The following is a 13,712-nucleotide window of genomic DNA, read 5'->3' as shown; positions in this document are numbered from 1 at the left end:
CACCGAGAATGCTCTATAATACTGTACCTCTTATATTACGTTTCTCGTGAAATGACTATTTGCACTTTTCACTTCAAAAGACTATCTTACAAACGATGATACGCGTCGGCAATGTCTGATATGATTTACAGGGGTATATGGTTAGATAGGAAAATATACTTCAAACTGATAAACATATCTCGGCAGTCTTGAAAGGTGTTAAAGTGGCGATAAACACTGAAGGCCAAGTAAAAAAAAAAAAAAAAAAAAAAAAAAAAAAAAAAAAAAAACGATACAAAAACAATTTATTCCGCACTTATCCGGCCACTATATATAGCTACTTGTTTGTCCAATAACCAGATTGGTTATAATATGCAACGATAGATATTAGCACGTTATTGGTTATCGTAATCATACAGAAACTTCAAAATATAAATACGACCTCCCTTCCCCCATACAAAATAATATCAATATTCTTTACTGCCCCTATTGACAGAGAGTCGCTTTTGTTAACACGCTTATCGTTTTTGTGCAGCCTTGACTTGTGGTCGGACAACTGACACGCTCACGCGATGCGAAAATAATAAACCATCTGTAATATATTAGGTTACATATAGAAGACAGACATGCCCTAGCTCCATTTACGAACACAGGTGGACTTCCTACACTATAGCTAAGGTACCGTGCCCTTTCTCAGCTTATCCTATTTTAATTATGCATTCTATAATATTATTGAGGGGAATTATTTTCGGTTTTCCGCTTAATTTTTACAACCATTATTTCGTTGTTGTTATTGCTGCCATTTCTTTCACTTAGGCTCTGTTCTCACAACTTTTAGATCGATCTATCACCGCGGGGAGTCTCACTAGATTACTGTCAGATAATCCCCCTTAAGTGTCCGTCCCCGCCTACTACAAGCTTTAAGGGGTAATTAACTTTCGTGTCCGCCCGGCTGACAGCTATTTAGCGTGAACCCCCAGGGAGTTAGGTCGATCCAATGTAGGTCGATCTAATCTATGAGAATGGGGTGTTAGATAATCTCCATGTAGGATTTACTGTTTCGTTATTCTATATCTGTGTACTGTCCGAGTGGCAAATTACAAATCAGCAATGCTATATCCTGCCCTAGCTGCTGGGTAGGGGGCTGCCCTTATGTACCGCCCACACAACAAACTGGTTTTCGCGAACTTTAAGGCATCCTAATCGAATTGTCCTCGAAATAAAAGCATTTTTCGACCCAATGGTCAACGCTCGATCCGTCCCTCTATTCGGATTCAATGTTATGTACCATTCAAAATTAGATGTCTGGCTATTTAGACAGGCATGCTGTAACGTACATTTCAGAAGGAATAATAGGTACTAGTCAGGGAATTTTGTTTAGGAGTAGTATGAAATCAGGCTGACAGTTACCATCGGTGGGTGGATTATAGGTGGATTGAGTCAGTGTAAGCTATAAGGAAGACAGAACTCAAGTGAGCTTCACTGTTGACACGCTCTGTTGTAATTTATAAGTCGTAGTTGCCCAAAATGTACTGTACAGGAAGCCCGCATGTGCGCTGAACTGTTTGTCATGTACACCATTTAGACAGATAGAAATATTTGATACGCCTGCTTGCGTACAAGGGCACTTGAGAAATCAAATACGGACTGTGTCCACTGCGCGTCTTAGCGTAACTGTTTGTATACCCGCTTATTGAAGCAAACTTTAGTGCAAGCGCACTTTTACCTAAAAGATGAGACGAGACTGAAAATCAAAACAGACAAGATTTTCAAAAACAAAGAAAATTATGTCATAAAAATGGTACCGGTACCGGTTGAATTCAGTACAAAATCTACCCGTCATATCTGTCAGCTATGCAACGTCAACAGTTATTAGTATAATTGAAACCCTCCTTGATAAAATCAGTTGCTTCCTCTTCGAAGAGATGTGAATATTATGCTCATCCAGGTATGCAAATGAGTCTTTGCAATCTACCACTGTAAGATTCCAGATCACTGATAACGATCGGCATTTAAGGCCGATTTTATCTCTTAACCAGGTGTGCATCGGCTAATCACAATGGCCTGTAAAGGAAATCAACCAGGTAAATAAATCATCTTCACTGACACAAGTGGTCAAGCAATGTGAAGTATGATATCTTCGGACAAAGTCTACCGACTTTTACATAGAAGTCAATGCGTTCCGCCATATTGCACGGGTAGCTTTACCCCAGATGCCGGATGACCGACTCCCAGATGCCGGATGACCGACTGTCCCTATTGTAGTTGACCAAGAGCTCGTTAACAATAAAACCTGTTAATTATGCACCGCTGCACTTCCCATGCCAGGTAATAACAGGTATCAAACTCGTCTTGGTGGGCTTCCATATTTTTCAATATATCTCATTTATTTCATGGAGTTATTTAAATGGTATTTGTAAATGACGTTAAATATCAATATTTAAACAATAGAGTTCAAACACGGTTGCGAACATTAATAATAGTAATTGCTCTTAGGGTATCTTGAAGCATGCGTATGCCCAGGCATAATTTCTGTAGAAGAAATCGTGTTGGGGAAAACAGGCAGGAAAAAGAGCGGTATATTAAAGAAAAAATGGGGATTGCTGTAATTAAATGGTTCGTAATCCTAATTCGTTTATGCTTTGAGGATTTGTTTCTGGAGGTTATTTCATCTCAAATATTAAATAATTTTAAAGATTCATCATTTTATAACTTGAAACGCAAGTTTTGCGTCTGTACGCAAAACTTTTTGCAAATTTGTAAGCTTTGTCAAACCCAAAAACATGTAGCAGATCAAGGTAAAAGAGCATTCTTTGCTACTAGTAGCATGGAAAAAATCATTACTTTAATGTGTTTAAGAAAGGCCATACGGATTAAAAAAAAAAATGTTGGGTGTAAAAAAGGGCACGACTGATAACTTAGTTCATTGTGCATATATGTGTAACTTAGTATATTATGAAAAGCGGGAGATACCCAATTCTTTTAAGTATGAAGCTGCAATTTTTTTAATATTGATTTAAATCCTCTCTTCGAAAAATTGTATTATAACAGCGTGTTATAAAGATCTACTCAAGAAAAAATTGCTTGGGAAAAATTGAGTACGGAATGAACTGGAGACACTTATTTTGGCTTGTCATTAAGTTTTCACGAAAATATGTCAGATAACTTTATACTGTCCTTGAACGCGTAAAGATTGAACTTTTAAACTATTAAAAAATCTTTCGACGTCATATAATACTAGAAAACGTGCGAGAAGACGTGAGAGGTGTATTACCTTTTAGCAATAAGGATAAAACTCGTGGAAAAAAAACACAGCCAACATACGGTCTGTTCTTAAAATGTTCTGATTCAATTAAGGAAATATATTTTATTTTACATGTGTTATTTTAATGTTGTTTCATACAAACTAGCAACTTTCTTAAAAAGATTTATCAACGTTTCTAATTAAAACATTAATTTTTTCTTATAAAATAATAGATTATACTGATACGATACTTTAAAGGCTTCTAACAGAATTTTCTCATACATGTAGCTCTGGGCCCGTGCATGTAACTCGAAAGCATGTCTTGGTAATTACTATTCTTGAGCAAGTAATTATTTTTTTTCAATTCAATCAATACACATGAGCTTTTGTGTTCAAGAGAAGGTACAAAGATATACCCTTGTACATGTAGCATGGTATCCGGGGGCCGTAGCGATAGTCCGAAGGTTCAATAGTCCGAAGGTTCATTGGTCCGAAAGTTCACTATAGAACCTTCGGACCAATGAACCCTTGATTAAAAAATCGATGAAAATGTCACCACTTTTCGGACCAATGAACCTTCGGACCAATGAACCTTCGGACTATCGAGACGCCCCCATCCGATATACATTAAGTCTGTAACGAACAAAGCTTCAGATCATCGAAGCTGCCTTAAGTTCTCATGCTTCTAATCCAAATTGGGCAATTTGAAACCCGTCTAATGCCCATGCATTGTAAAAGTGTTTCTTGTCTTGGTCACTGCATAAGCAGGTACGGGGACCCTTCGGTGTTTGCCCAAATAGCCCCAGCACCACCGTACCACAGGATGATAAGCCACATAACGATACTTTCTGGAAGAATATAATACAAAAGCCCAATAAGTTTCATGACATATAAATTAAGTATTATATATATTCTATTCAAGGTAAATTTAAAGCTATCTATAAATTTTAATGGAATATATGAAAGAATAATATAGAATGTTCAATTCATAACGGTCTTCTCAAAGTAAGCTTTGTCGGTGAACTAAACCAGTTTCCGACTGAATCCCCAGCCTGTAGTAAGTTTGTATAACGACTACCATATTGCATGTATTCGACTGGTTTCAACAGGGAGGGAAACCTTCACGCCTAAAAAACTAAATCAAAACGTATGTTCAAAACGTAGTCTCATAAAAATGTAATATATGCCACTTGTAAGTCACGAATTGCTGTCTATTATAACTTTTCACACACACACACACACACACACACACACACACACACACCAAAAAGTCCAAATTTTGGAGGTCGCAGACAGAACGTAGAAATTTTTAGACATGATCAACAGCCGCTGCGTGAGGTCTACGATTTCTAAAAAAATGGAAAAAGTACGACATGTTAACTCGTTCGCCTGTCGTGCAGGACACGCGAGGAAACTCTTTTTCCCACTTCGCCTGGGTGGCTACGGTGCGTGCAATGCACGTGGTTAAGGCGCTAGATACACGTACTTATTTCTTGCTCACTCCGCATATCCGCACGCCCACCGTGTGGAACCAAGGAGTTATAACTCCTTGGTGGAACTAACGGGCTTCGTGCATGTTGAGCGAGAAGTGGTCACTCCATACGCACGGACCGTGAGTTTACCAGTTGAATTCACAAATCTCATAGTGCATGTAAAGTTACGACCAATCTTGTTTCGATCAACAACCCCGTCTTTGGTCACGTTTGCACGACCTATAGCCTGCAAGAATCGTTCACTTTTCCGTTCATCTTTAAAATTTTACAAATCCCATTAGATTTTTTTAATGTGTTGGTAGTGCCACCATTTTACTTTAGTACGTGTCTTAGAGATAAACGGTACCGACTCAATTCAGTACAAAAGCTACCCGTCATATCTGTCAGCTACGCAACGTCAACAGTTATTAGTATAACTGAAACCCTCCTTGATAAAATCAGTTGCTTCCTCATGATATTCTCTTCGAAGAGATGTGAATATTATGCTCATCCAGGTATGCAATTCAGTCTTTGCAATCTACCACTGTAAGATTCCAGATCACAGATAACGATCGGCATTTAAGGCCGATTTTATCTCTTAACCAGGTGTGCATCGGCTAATCACAAAGGCCTGTAAAGGAAATCAACCAGGTAATTAACTCATCTTCACTGTCACAAGTGGTCAAGCACTGTGAAGTATGATATCTTCGGACAAAGTCTCCTAAATACATGTAGCAGATCAAGGTAAAAGAGCATTGTTTGCTACTGGCAGCATGGAAAAAATCATTACTTGAATGTTTTTAAGAAAGGCCATACGAATGTGGGGTGTACAAAAGACCACTACTGATAACTTAGTTCATTGTTCATAACTTAGTATATTATGAAAAGCGGGAGATACTCAATTCTTTTAAGTAAGAAGCTTCAATTTTTTAATTTTGATTTAAATCCTCTCTTCGAAAAATTGTATTATAACAGCGTGTTATAAAGATCTACTCAAGAAAAAATTTGCTTGAGTAAAATTGAGTTCGAAATGAACTGAAGACACTTAATTTGGCTTGTCATTAAGTTTCTACGAAAATATGTCAGATAACTTTATACTGTCCTTGAACGCGTAAAGATTGAAAGATAATTTAAAACAAACTTTGAGGGGGGGGGGATGTCCACAAAGAGTAAATGGCTACTGCACCAACATCTTGTCGAAAATTTTACACTGCAATTCTATTTAAAAAAGTTAAGGAACTAATTGCCAAATTTAGACTCTCATCACATACATGTAACACGGGCATAACCAGACCTGCAAATTTTAAAAAATTCCAAGCACGCGCAGCAAAATGTAGACTAACGCAAAACATGAAGGACAGCGTAATCACAGCAAATGAACCACATATAGTAGCTTAATTTTCATTAATAATAAAATCATCATTTACGTCAAAAATATTATCGCTTTTTAATAAATATTCTTATTTACCCAGAACGGTATATTTATTTAAAAGGAGGCTAATTGAAATATAGTTTAATTATTTGTTTGTGAAAATTGCCCATGTCACCCTTTTAGTTTGGAAGTCTGACCTCATATGATATAAGCAACAGTATCATTCAAATGCACTGTTTCATACAACTCGGGATAACCATAATTAGATGCTTGTTAAAGAATTGAATAGACGGGAAGCGGTTTTACACAGCTTCACGAGAATTTAGACCCCTCGGGTAAGACATCTGAATGAGTATAAATTTTATCAGAAGCCGGAAACGTCATCTTACAGGTAGACAATGCAGCTAAGTTTGACAGCTCCGCCGGTGGCACGATTGTCGTTATCCGACCACGTAGCTCATTAACTCGCAGGCTAAGCAAAAAGGACGTTTTTTAGAGTCTAAAATTTACAAAATGAGCTTTTACTTCGTTTATTCAAGGAGTTATAACAGACTCCTTGGTTTATTTGGATAAAGATATTGTTAGTTGGGCATGTTTTCTGAATAATATGCTCCGTTCAGGCCATTCTACCCCAAGGCTCTCGATTTCCGGCCAGCTCGCTCTTGATTTCATATACAGTATAACCCATATCAACAATACGAAACTCTATCCATCACCGTCAATATTCGTGGGCGTTCTTCTTCAAAATTTTGCCTGGGGCGCTTCCATATTTGGAAGTCACAAGTCTAGTACATCAGAGCTTTGTCCCCCTGGAGCTCCCATATTTGGAGGTCATAAGTCTCGTACGTCACAGCTGTGCCCGCCTGGAGCTGCCTCTTCCGCCTTGCGCTGTTGTTATCTCGTGCAGACGAGACAAGAAGCAAGTGGCCAACGCGGAGTTGGAAGTTTGAACTAAGGATAGCTTGCAGTCGAAGGTCAGTACCACAACACAAGCAACATTCTGCTTTAATACAGTAAGGATAATTAAATAAAGCAGAATTAAATCTGTTTTACGTTTCATTATGGTCTGATGACATTCAACTGCAGATTCACTGCGGAGCAGTTCTATTTGATTGACGGAAATCTAACATGGCCGCTGTTCGTCAGAGCTGGTAAAAGCGATCGCATCACAAGATTTTTAACAAGCTAGCTTTTACTGTGCTCTGACACTCAGAGTAGGCCATTCCGACGGTATGACGAAAAACCTTTAACCAATTCTCTTCTCCCTTTACGTGAGACACTCGACCACCCCCACACAACAACTGGTTTTTCGCGAACATTAAGGCATCCTAATCGAATTATCCTCGGCATAAAAGCATGTTTCGACCCAATGGCCAACGCTCGATCCGTCCCTCTACTCGGATTCAATGTTACATACCATTCATAATTAGACACTTAAGTTCTAGACATCTGACCATTTAGACAGCCATGTTTCCCTGTATATTTCAGAAGGAATAATGGACACTAGCCAGGCAATTTTGTTTAGGGGGCAATTTTGTTTAGGGGTTAGGGGTTATAAATTGTTATGGTCAGAATTGGGAGAGATAAATAGTACCTACTATCGTGGCCGACTGGATTTGGTCATTTTTGGGCCACTTTGGAACACTCTCACAAATACGTAACGAAAAATAATCTTCGAGTTCTTTAACATTGATGTATGAATCTCATGTTGACTATCAAATATTGTCATAGCTGCAAGTTTGAAAGGAGTGAGAGTGGCCCCAAACGCATTCTACATGCGGTTTTAAGCCCGATGTGACGTGACAATGAGTCCCCCATGATAGATAGTCCGGTTCCTATTAACTTGCACAGGTAAGTAAGCCTCGGCTTAGATTTTGACCCACCTACGTTAGGCTAACCCTAACCAGCATAATGTAATGGAGGGTGGACTTTCTGTTACACGGGCCCTCAGTTTCCTCACATAGGCGTAACATAGCCTTAAAATGCAGAGTGTCAATGCCTTATTTAGTCACGACGTTTTCTTTCCAATCTTTTTTCAGTTGACCGTAGAAATAAGTCAAAAGCCACGGACGCCACAGATAAATTAAACAGCCAAGATGGCCATGAACAAATGGGCAGTTGCTGTTCTTGGTGTTATTATCCTAGTTGTTTGCATTTCATTGATTGTTTTTCGTCCCGTTTGTGAAACGAAGGTGGATCATTTATCAAAACACTTGAGTGATTCTATAAAAGAACTTCCACACACTAACAGTTTAACCACAGAATTCATTAAACGTCTAGGAACAGGGAACGTAGACTCCCTCAATGAAGACCTTTTAGAACACGTAAGAGGGAAATGGATTCTTCCTCCTTCCAAGCTGCACTATAATCTTTCCAACCCAAAGGCAACATACTGGGATCAAATGGGGCAGTCAAAATTGGTAGACAAGATTCTGAAGCAACGCCGCAAAGGATTTTTCGTGGAATCAGGAGCATATAATGGAGAGGCTCATTCCAATTCTCTCTTCTTTGAGATTTCACGAGACTGGGAAGGATTGCTTGTGGAGCCAAACCCGTGGTCCTTTGAAGTTCTTTTGAACAAAAACAGGTGAGGGTAGTTTACGAGCAGAAAGGAGATAGTTATCGCTTCTTTAGTGTAGCGGTGATGTATGTGCTTTGTTGGATTTTTTTTACATCCAGTTGTCACAGTGCCTGATTAATTTTTCTTCAGGAGCACATTAAGTGTACAGAGTTATTTTCCATACACACATTCTTTTGTCTCGTAGTGTTAAGAGACGATAGCAGTCTCTCAGATTAAAAGAGTGAATAGAATGTCACAAAGTTATTATTATTATTTTAAATAAATTGAAAGTTCAATCTTTAAATTCGCATTAATATGAATTTGACATATACGCTCATCTAAATTCTATACTTAACGACGATCAAAATGTGTATTTAAGATATAGAATGAGAGTCTTTACTGATCGACATGTTCGTTTGCTGATCTTGAATATATTACACGTATCAAAGAAGTTCGTTTATTTCCTCGTCATCTGGCTAAACGTCTTATTTCAAATTCTTTCCAGGAAAACTTACGCTGTTAATACGTGCTTAGCAACGGGCCGCAGTCCCGCAATGGTTGATTTTACGTTTGCTCAGGAGATAGGAGGAATACCAAAACACAGCCATGTAATTCCTAAAAGGGAACAAAACTTGATAGAAGGAAAAAGTCGCATACAGTGTTTTCCAATTCGTTCTCTCCTGGCCGCCGTCGGCCGGACTCACGTGGATTACTTTACCTTGGACGTAGAGGGTGCTGAGATAGAAATCCTTAAATCGTTTCCATGGGAACACGTCACAGTTGACGTATGGACTATAGAGTACGCAGTTCACGACGGAGGTCCTGATACGCCAAAACGTGAGAAAGCAATCAGGGAGATCTTCAAAAATACAGGACTCTACAGGAAAGGTACCATTCTAGGAGGCCAAGATATAGTGTTTGTTAGAAAGGACGTGCCACAATGAAACAGCAATCATGATTATGTATATGTTACAAATGGAACTGTATTTCTAAATTTCCACGTGTATTTCTAAATTTCCACAATAAGAATGATAGAAAAATGTTGCTTTTGGTCCGTGCATACATAGTGATGTAGTTGTACAAGCAGCAGCTGTACATGTGTTCAGAAGTCTTTCGGTTATGCACGTAAAACTGAATTTGACTGGCACTTTATGAGTAACTATCAAAGTTAAAAGGTCTACAAACCGTGGTGTATTTGGAGGAAAACTGCACTTTCCACGTATATTCAATAGTAAATAGTATATGCGCGCATATAAGGCGTATAAATCCATTGAACTCGAGGATGACACACAAGGTGCCATTGAAGCAAATGTCGGTCAGTTTGCTGTGACAGGCAACGATAATGTAGAACAGTTGATGTACCAGTATCAGTGTGACATTTCTCCGTTTGGTAAGAGAGTGACGGTCTAGTGTAAGCACATACAAAGTTGCAGTTTTTATGAAATTTAAAGTTCTTTTGTGGGCTTACCCTTTGTCAGTGTGGTACCGGTAGGCCTATCTTCCATGCATATATCAAGGTTTGGAATAGTAAAGCTTACATTAGTGAATAGTGGATGCTGATTTATAAATGATAAAATCAGAATCTTGGCTGTTTAGTGTAGCCCACTAGTATTAATGCACATGAACTTTTTTAATTTCGTAGCTTAACTTTGTAAAAATGTTATTGAGCACCAGAGAAGAATTTCATCAGCTGTGTTAAGTTATAACATAGAATGATGTGATTTTTTCTTCAGTCACCTGGATAGCCTCATTCCCTGAAGAAGATGTCCTGATAGACATCGAAATATTGGAGGTAAAAACTATCTCAATATTAGCTGTTGACTGAATAAAAATCACATCATTTTTATTTAGCACATAGTTCATACCAAGTATATCGATGTTCAATGTATTTTCACAATTGCAATAAGTTAAGCGTGGCAAAAGCCGTGTAGTGTTTCATCACAAACTTTTCAAGAATTCACTTGGAAATGGAGTCATTAATTTACAAATTATACTAAATAAAACTCTATTCATGTCTCACTGAGGCCCCTATTTCACACAGACCACGAATCCCACGAATCGCCAGGAATTGACAAAATTTGTCAATTCATGGCCATTCGTGGAATTCGTGGTCTGTGTGAAATAGGGGCATGATAATGCGCGTCGAAAATCCTAAAAATCACGAACCATCGGGTGTAATGACTTTGTTTCACGAAGGGTGGAGAATAGAAATTACATTCACGAGTCACGGGAATAGGGTGCTTCACGAATCACGCTAAAGAAAGGGAACGTTTCACACATCTCGAGAACTAAAGAGTGGCTTTCAGGGGTAACGAAAATAACCAAATATGAAAGCGTATAAAAAACAAATGATCTTGTTTGCAGTGAATGACATTTACAAAAAAGCAAACATTAGTATTGTAGATAAAATAACAGAGTGGAACTGTGTATTGCTTTTATAAACTAATACGAGTCTGGTATTTAGATCATATGTAGAAGAAAAAGAAAACGAACCTCTTCAATAAAGCCTTAACTATGGTTTTACAGATTGTTTTTTAATACTACAATATTTAAGTATTATGTCATTGTAAAATCTACTGAACTTTTAAGGGTTTTAGACTTTAAATAAATATTGTTTTTATTATCACATTATTATTATTATGTACGTGAACTGAATTGGCATGGCGAATTTCGTTATTCAAGATACATTTTTAGAGAAATAAGATCTCCCAAAGACAGTCAATATAGCAAATGTGACGGCACAGTAAAGAAAACTAGACTTTCTTTCAATCATGATCATAAAATTATTGTTTGCTCTAACAACTGAAAATGAGTTATCTGCTTCACAGTAATATTGTTGGTTGATTCATAGATTTTTTAATCTAATTTGCTTGTGAATTTATGTAATTGCCAATTAAAGAGTAACTGGTTTTGGCGCCCTCTATCAGCGGCACGTTTTATAGGACGCCTCCCATGTAATATTGACATGTAGACATTTTATATCATAACACAATGACGAACCGAATATAGGTTGCCGAAGAAATAAATGTTACATTATAAGCCTCTTTGCAGGATCAGCGCCTAGTCTATAATGAGCGGATAGGGAAGGGGTAGTTACATAAAAGTAGACAGCTTGATCGTGTAAGATCTCACAGGGACTTCTTTAATTTTGCAACAGGCTATACCAGAGACCCCTGTGAAAACAGAGAGTAGATTATGCACTATTTATTAAATTGCTTAATATTCAAGCAGGGCCCATTATTTCAAGGCGAATATTCATATCACAGTATGTACATGGACGGTATTCTGCAAGAATGAAATCTCGAGCTTCATTGATTCCTAGCGTGTGAATTGAAACGTTTATGTCTGAGTCAAATTAAATTCTAATTTAAATTTTTTAAAAATCAGCAGACTATTTACATTGGGGTACAAGTATTGCATACAATATCAACATCATATCGACTATCCCGCATAATTTTTCTCTTTCATTTCCTTTTCTGACGCCAGTATCGTGCCACTGTAATGTAGACTTTTTCTGGGACGCTTATTATACAGGTTTATGTCTGGGTGTGCAAGTATTGAGTATTAATCTAGAAGGTAAGCTCGACGCAGATCAGAACTTTGGTTTCTTAAACAGAACAGCAATTCTGAAGGTAAGTGAATATATTAACAGCAAGGGTTATCATCTTTGAGAGTCTGTCAAAATATTCCTAAGTGTTGGATTACAATGGGGGTACGGTGCTTCCATGTGAATGAGTATGGGTTTGTCTTATTATAACAGACAATTTGTGTTTCCAAACATTGTTGTGTATTTTAAACTTTTAAATTCTTACCCGAAAATGACACTAAAACAACGCTTAAAATTGAGACACAGACAAACCAGTCTGTGTATTATGGAAAAGAAAAGCTCTCAGAATAGAATTGTCATGTTTTTAGGTCATCTTAGGGATCATTTACTACACACACGCTAGAAAAAAAATGTTTGTCACAAAATTTGATGGGTGAAGAAAACGGTTTACTGTGCATTAATATCGTTTTCATTTTAGTACAAATTATTATCACCCATACACGTGAACTATACAAATCGTTCAATTTCGGGATATAAATACCTGAAGTACACCTTCAGGTCATCTTTCATCTCCGTGAGTTTGCGGTCAATCGGTGCATTTTCACGGGAACAGCGGCCATTAGATGCCGAAACAGAAAACTCTCTCTAATTCTGGAATCGTTAATGCTAGAGACCTCTTGTTTTTTTTTTTGCATTTGATAGAGCATGTCAAGCCAAACACTGAAAGTGACCTCCGTTTTTTTTTTGTTTTCCATACGGTTTACGAGCTATGCTGTATCAAAAAGTACATTTTGGTGGTGAAAGTAAAATGTGCAATACGGTAATATGCATAAATTTTTTGAACGTCTGGAAAAGATAACATAAGGCTTGTCGAGGCAGACAACTTCTGGTCAAAAAATGACATTATTTCATGAAATTTGAACATCTGGAACTTCTGAGCGCCTCCCATTTCAAGAATTTCAACCAAAATGATCTTTTCTTTATTTCTGTTAATTTCTTCTGTAGGAATTTTATGGCACATTATTGTAACTCTAAAATTGTAACATTAGTCCCTTATATCTCCAAAACTGGCAGAGATAGGTCCATAGTTACTATAAAAGTTGAATAGGAAGTCATATAGTTGTAATTTAACTGTGACCTTGAAATTGACCTTTGACCTACTTTTCAACATGAACTGAAGTTTGGAACATTTTAATCCCTTATATCGCTAACACTGGCAGAGATAGGGCCATAGTTAGTTGTGACCTTAAATTGACCTTTGACCTACTTTTCACCATGAACTGAATTTTAAAACTTTTTCAATGCTTTACCTTTAAAACTGGCATAGATATGGCCATAATTACTATAAGATTTTAATAGGAAGTCATATATTGACAATCTGTGACCTTAAAATTGACCTTTGACCTACTTTTTACCATGGACTGAACTTTGCAACTTTTTTGGTTCGTTGTATCCCCAAAACTGGTAGAGGAACGCCCATATAGTTACTATTGCACTTGAACAGGAAGTCATATACTGGCAATTTAACTTAAAATTGA

At 37.5% G+C, this 13,712-nt stretch overlaps 1 protein-coding gene across 3 annotated transcripts; it reads left to right on the top strand.

The window, feature by feature from the left end:
• Positions 1-6,692: 6,692 nt before the first annotated feature.
• Positions 6,693-11,671, top strand: LOC106175473 (uncharacterized). 3 transcript variants are annotated; one of them, XM_086993987.1, is made up of 4 exons: positions 6,956-7,041; positions 7,799-7,918; positions 8,107-8,654; positions 9,133-11,671. In XM_086993987.1, exons 3-4 carry the CDS (start codon positions 8,164-8,166, stop codon positions 9,569-9,571), a joined length of 930 nt encoding a protein of 309 aa, XP_086850113.1. In that variant the 5' UTR covers positions 6,956-7,041; positions 7,799-7,918; positions 8,107-8,163; the 3' UTR covers positions 9,572-11,671. The 3 variants fall into 3 exon arrangements, with proteins under 3 accessions (XP_086850112.1, XP_086850113.1, XP_086850114.1); XM_086993986.1 differs by lacking the exon at positions 7,799-7,918 and having other exon boundaries at positions 6,693-7,041; XM_086993988.1 differs by lacking the exon at positions 7,799-7,918 and having other exon boundaries at positions 6,968-7,080.
• Positions 11,672-13,712: the final 2,041 nt, after the last annotated feature.

This window comes from Lingula anatina, chromosome 8 (genome assembly GCF_051362555.1).
Source record: "Lingula anatina isolate TDL-2025a chromosome 8, LinAna3.0, whole genome shotgun sequence".
In the NCBI taxonomy this organism is placed as follows: Eukaryota; Metazoa; Brachiopoda; class Lingulata; order Lingulida; family Lingulidae; genus Lingula; species Lingula anatina.
Note: the sequence above shows the minus strand (reverse complement) of the source record. Positions and strands in the feature narration are given on the sequence as shown.

What these genes read in the sequence shown, in the direction of transcription:
- LOC106175473 (XM_086993986.1), top strand. Translation starts at nt 8,164, where the DNA reads ATGGCCATGAACAAATGGGCAGTTGCTGTTCTTGGTGTTATTATCCTA. An exon ending in GTTCTTTTGAACAAAAACAG is followed by an intron (nt 8,655 to 9,132) that starts GTGAGGGTAGTT and finishes AATTCTTTCCAG; the next exon opens with GAAAACTTACGCTGTTAATA.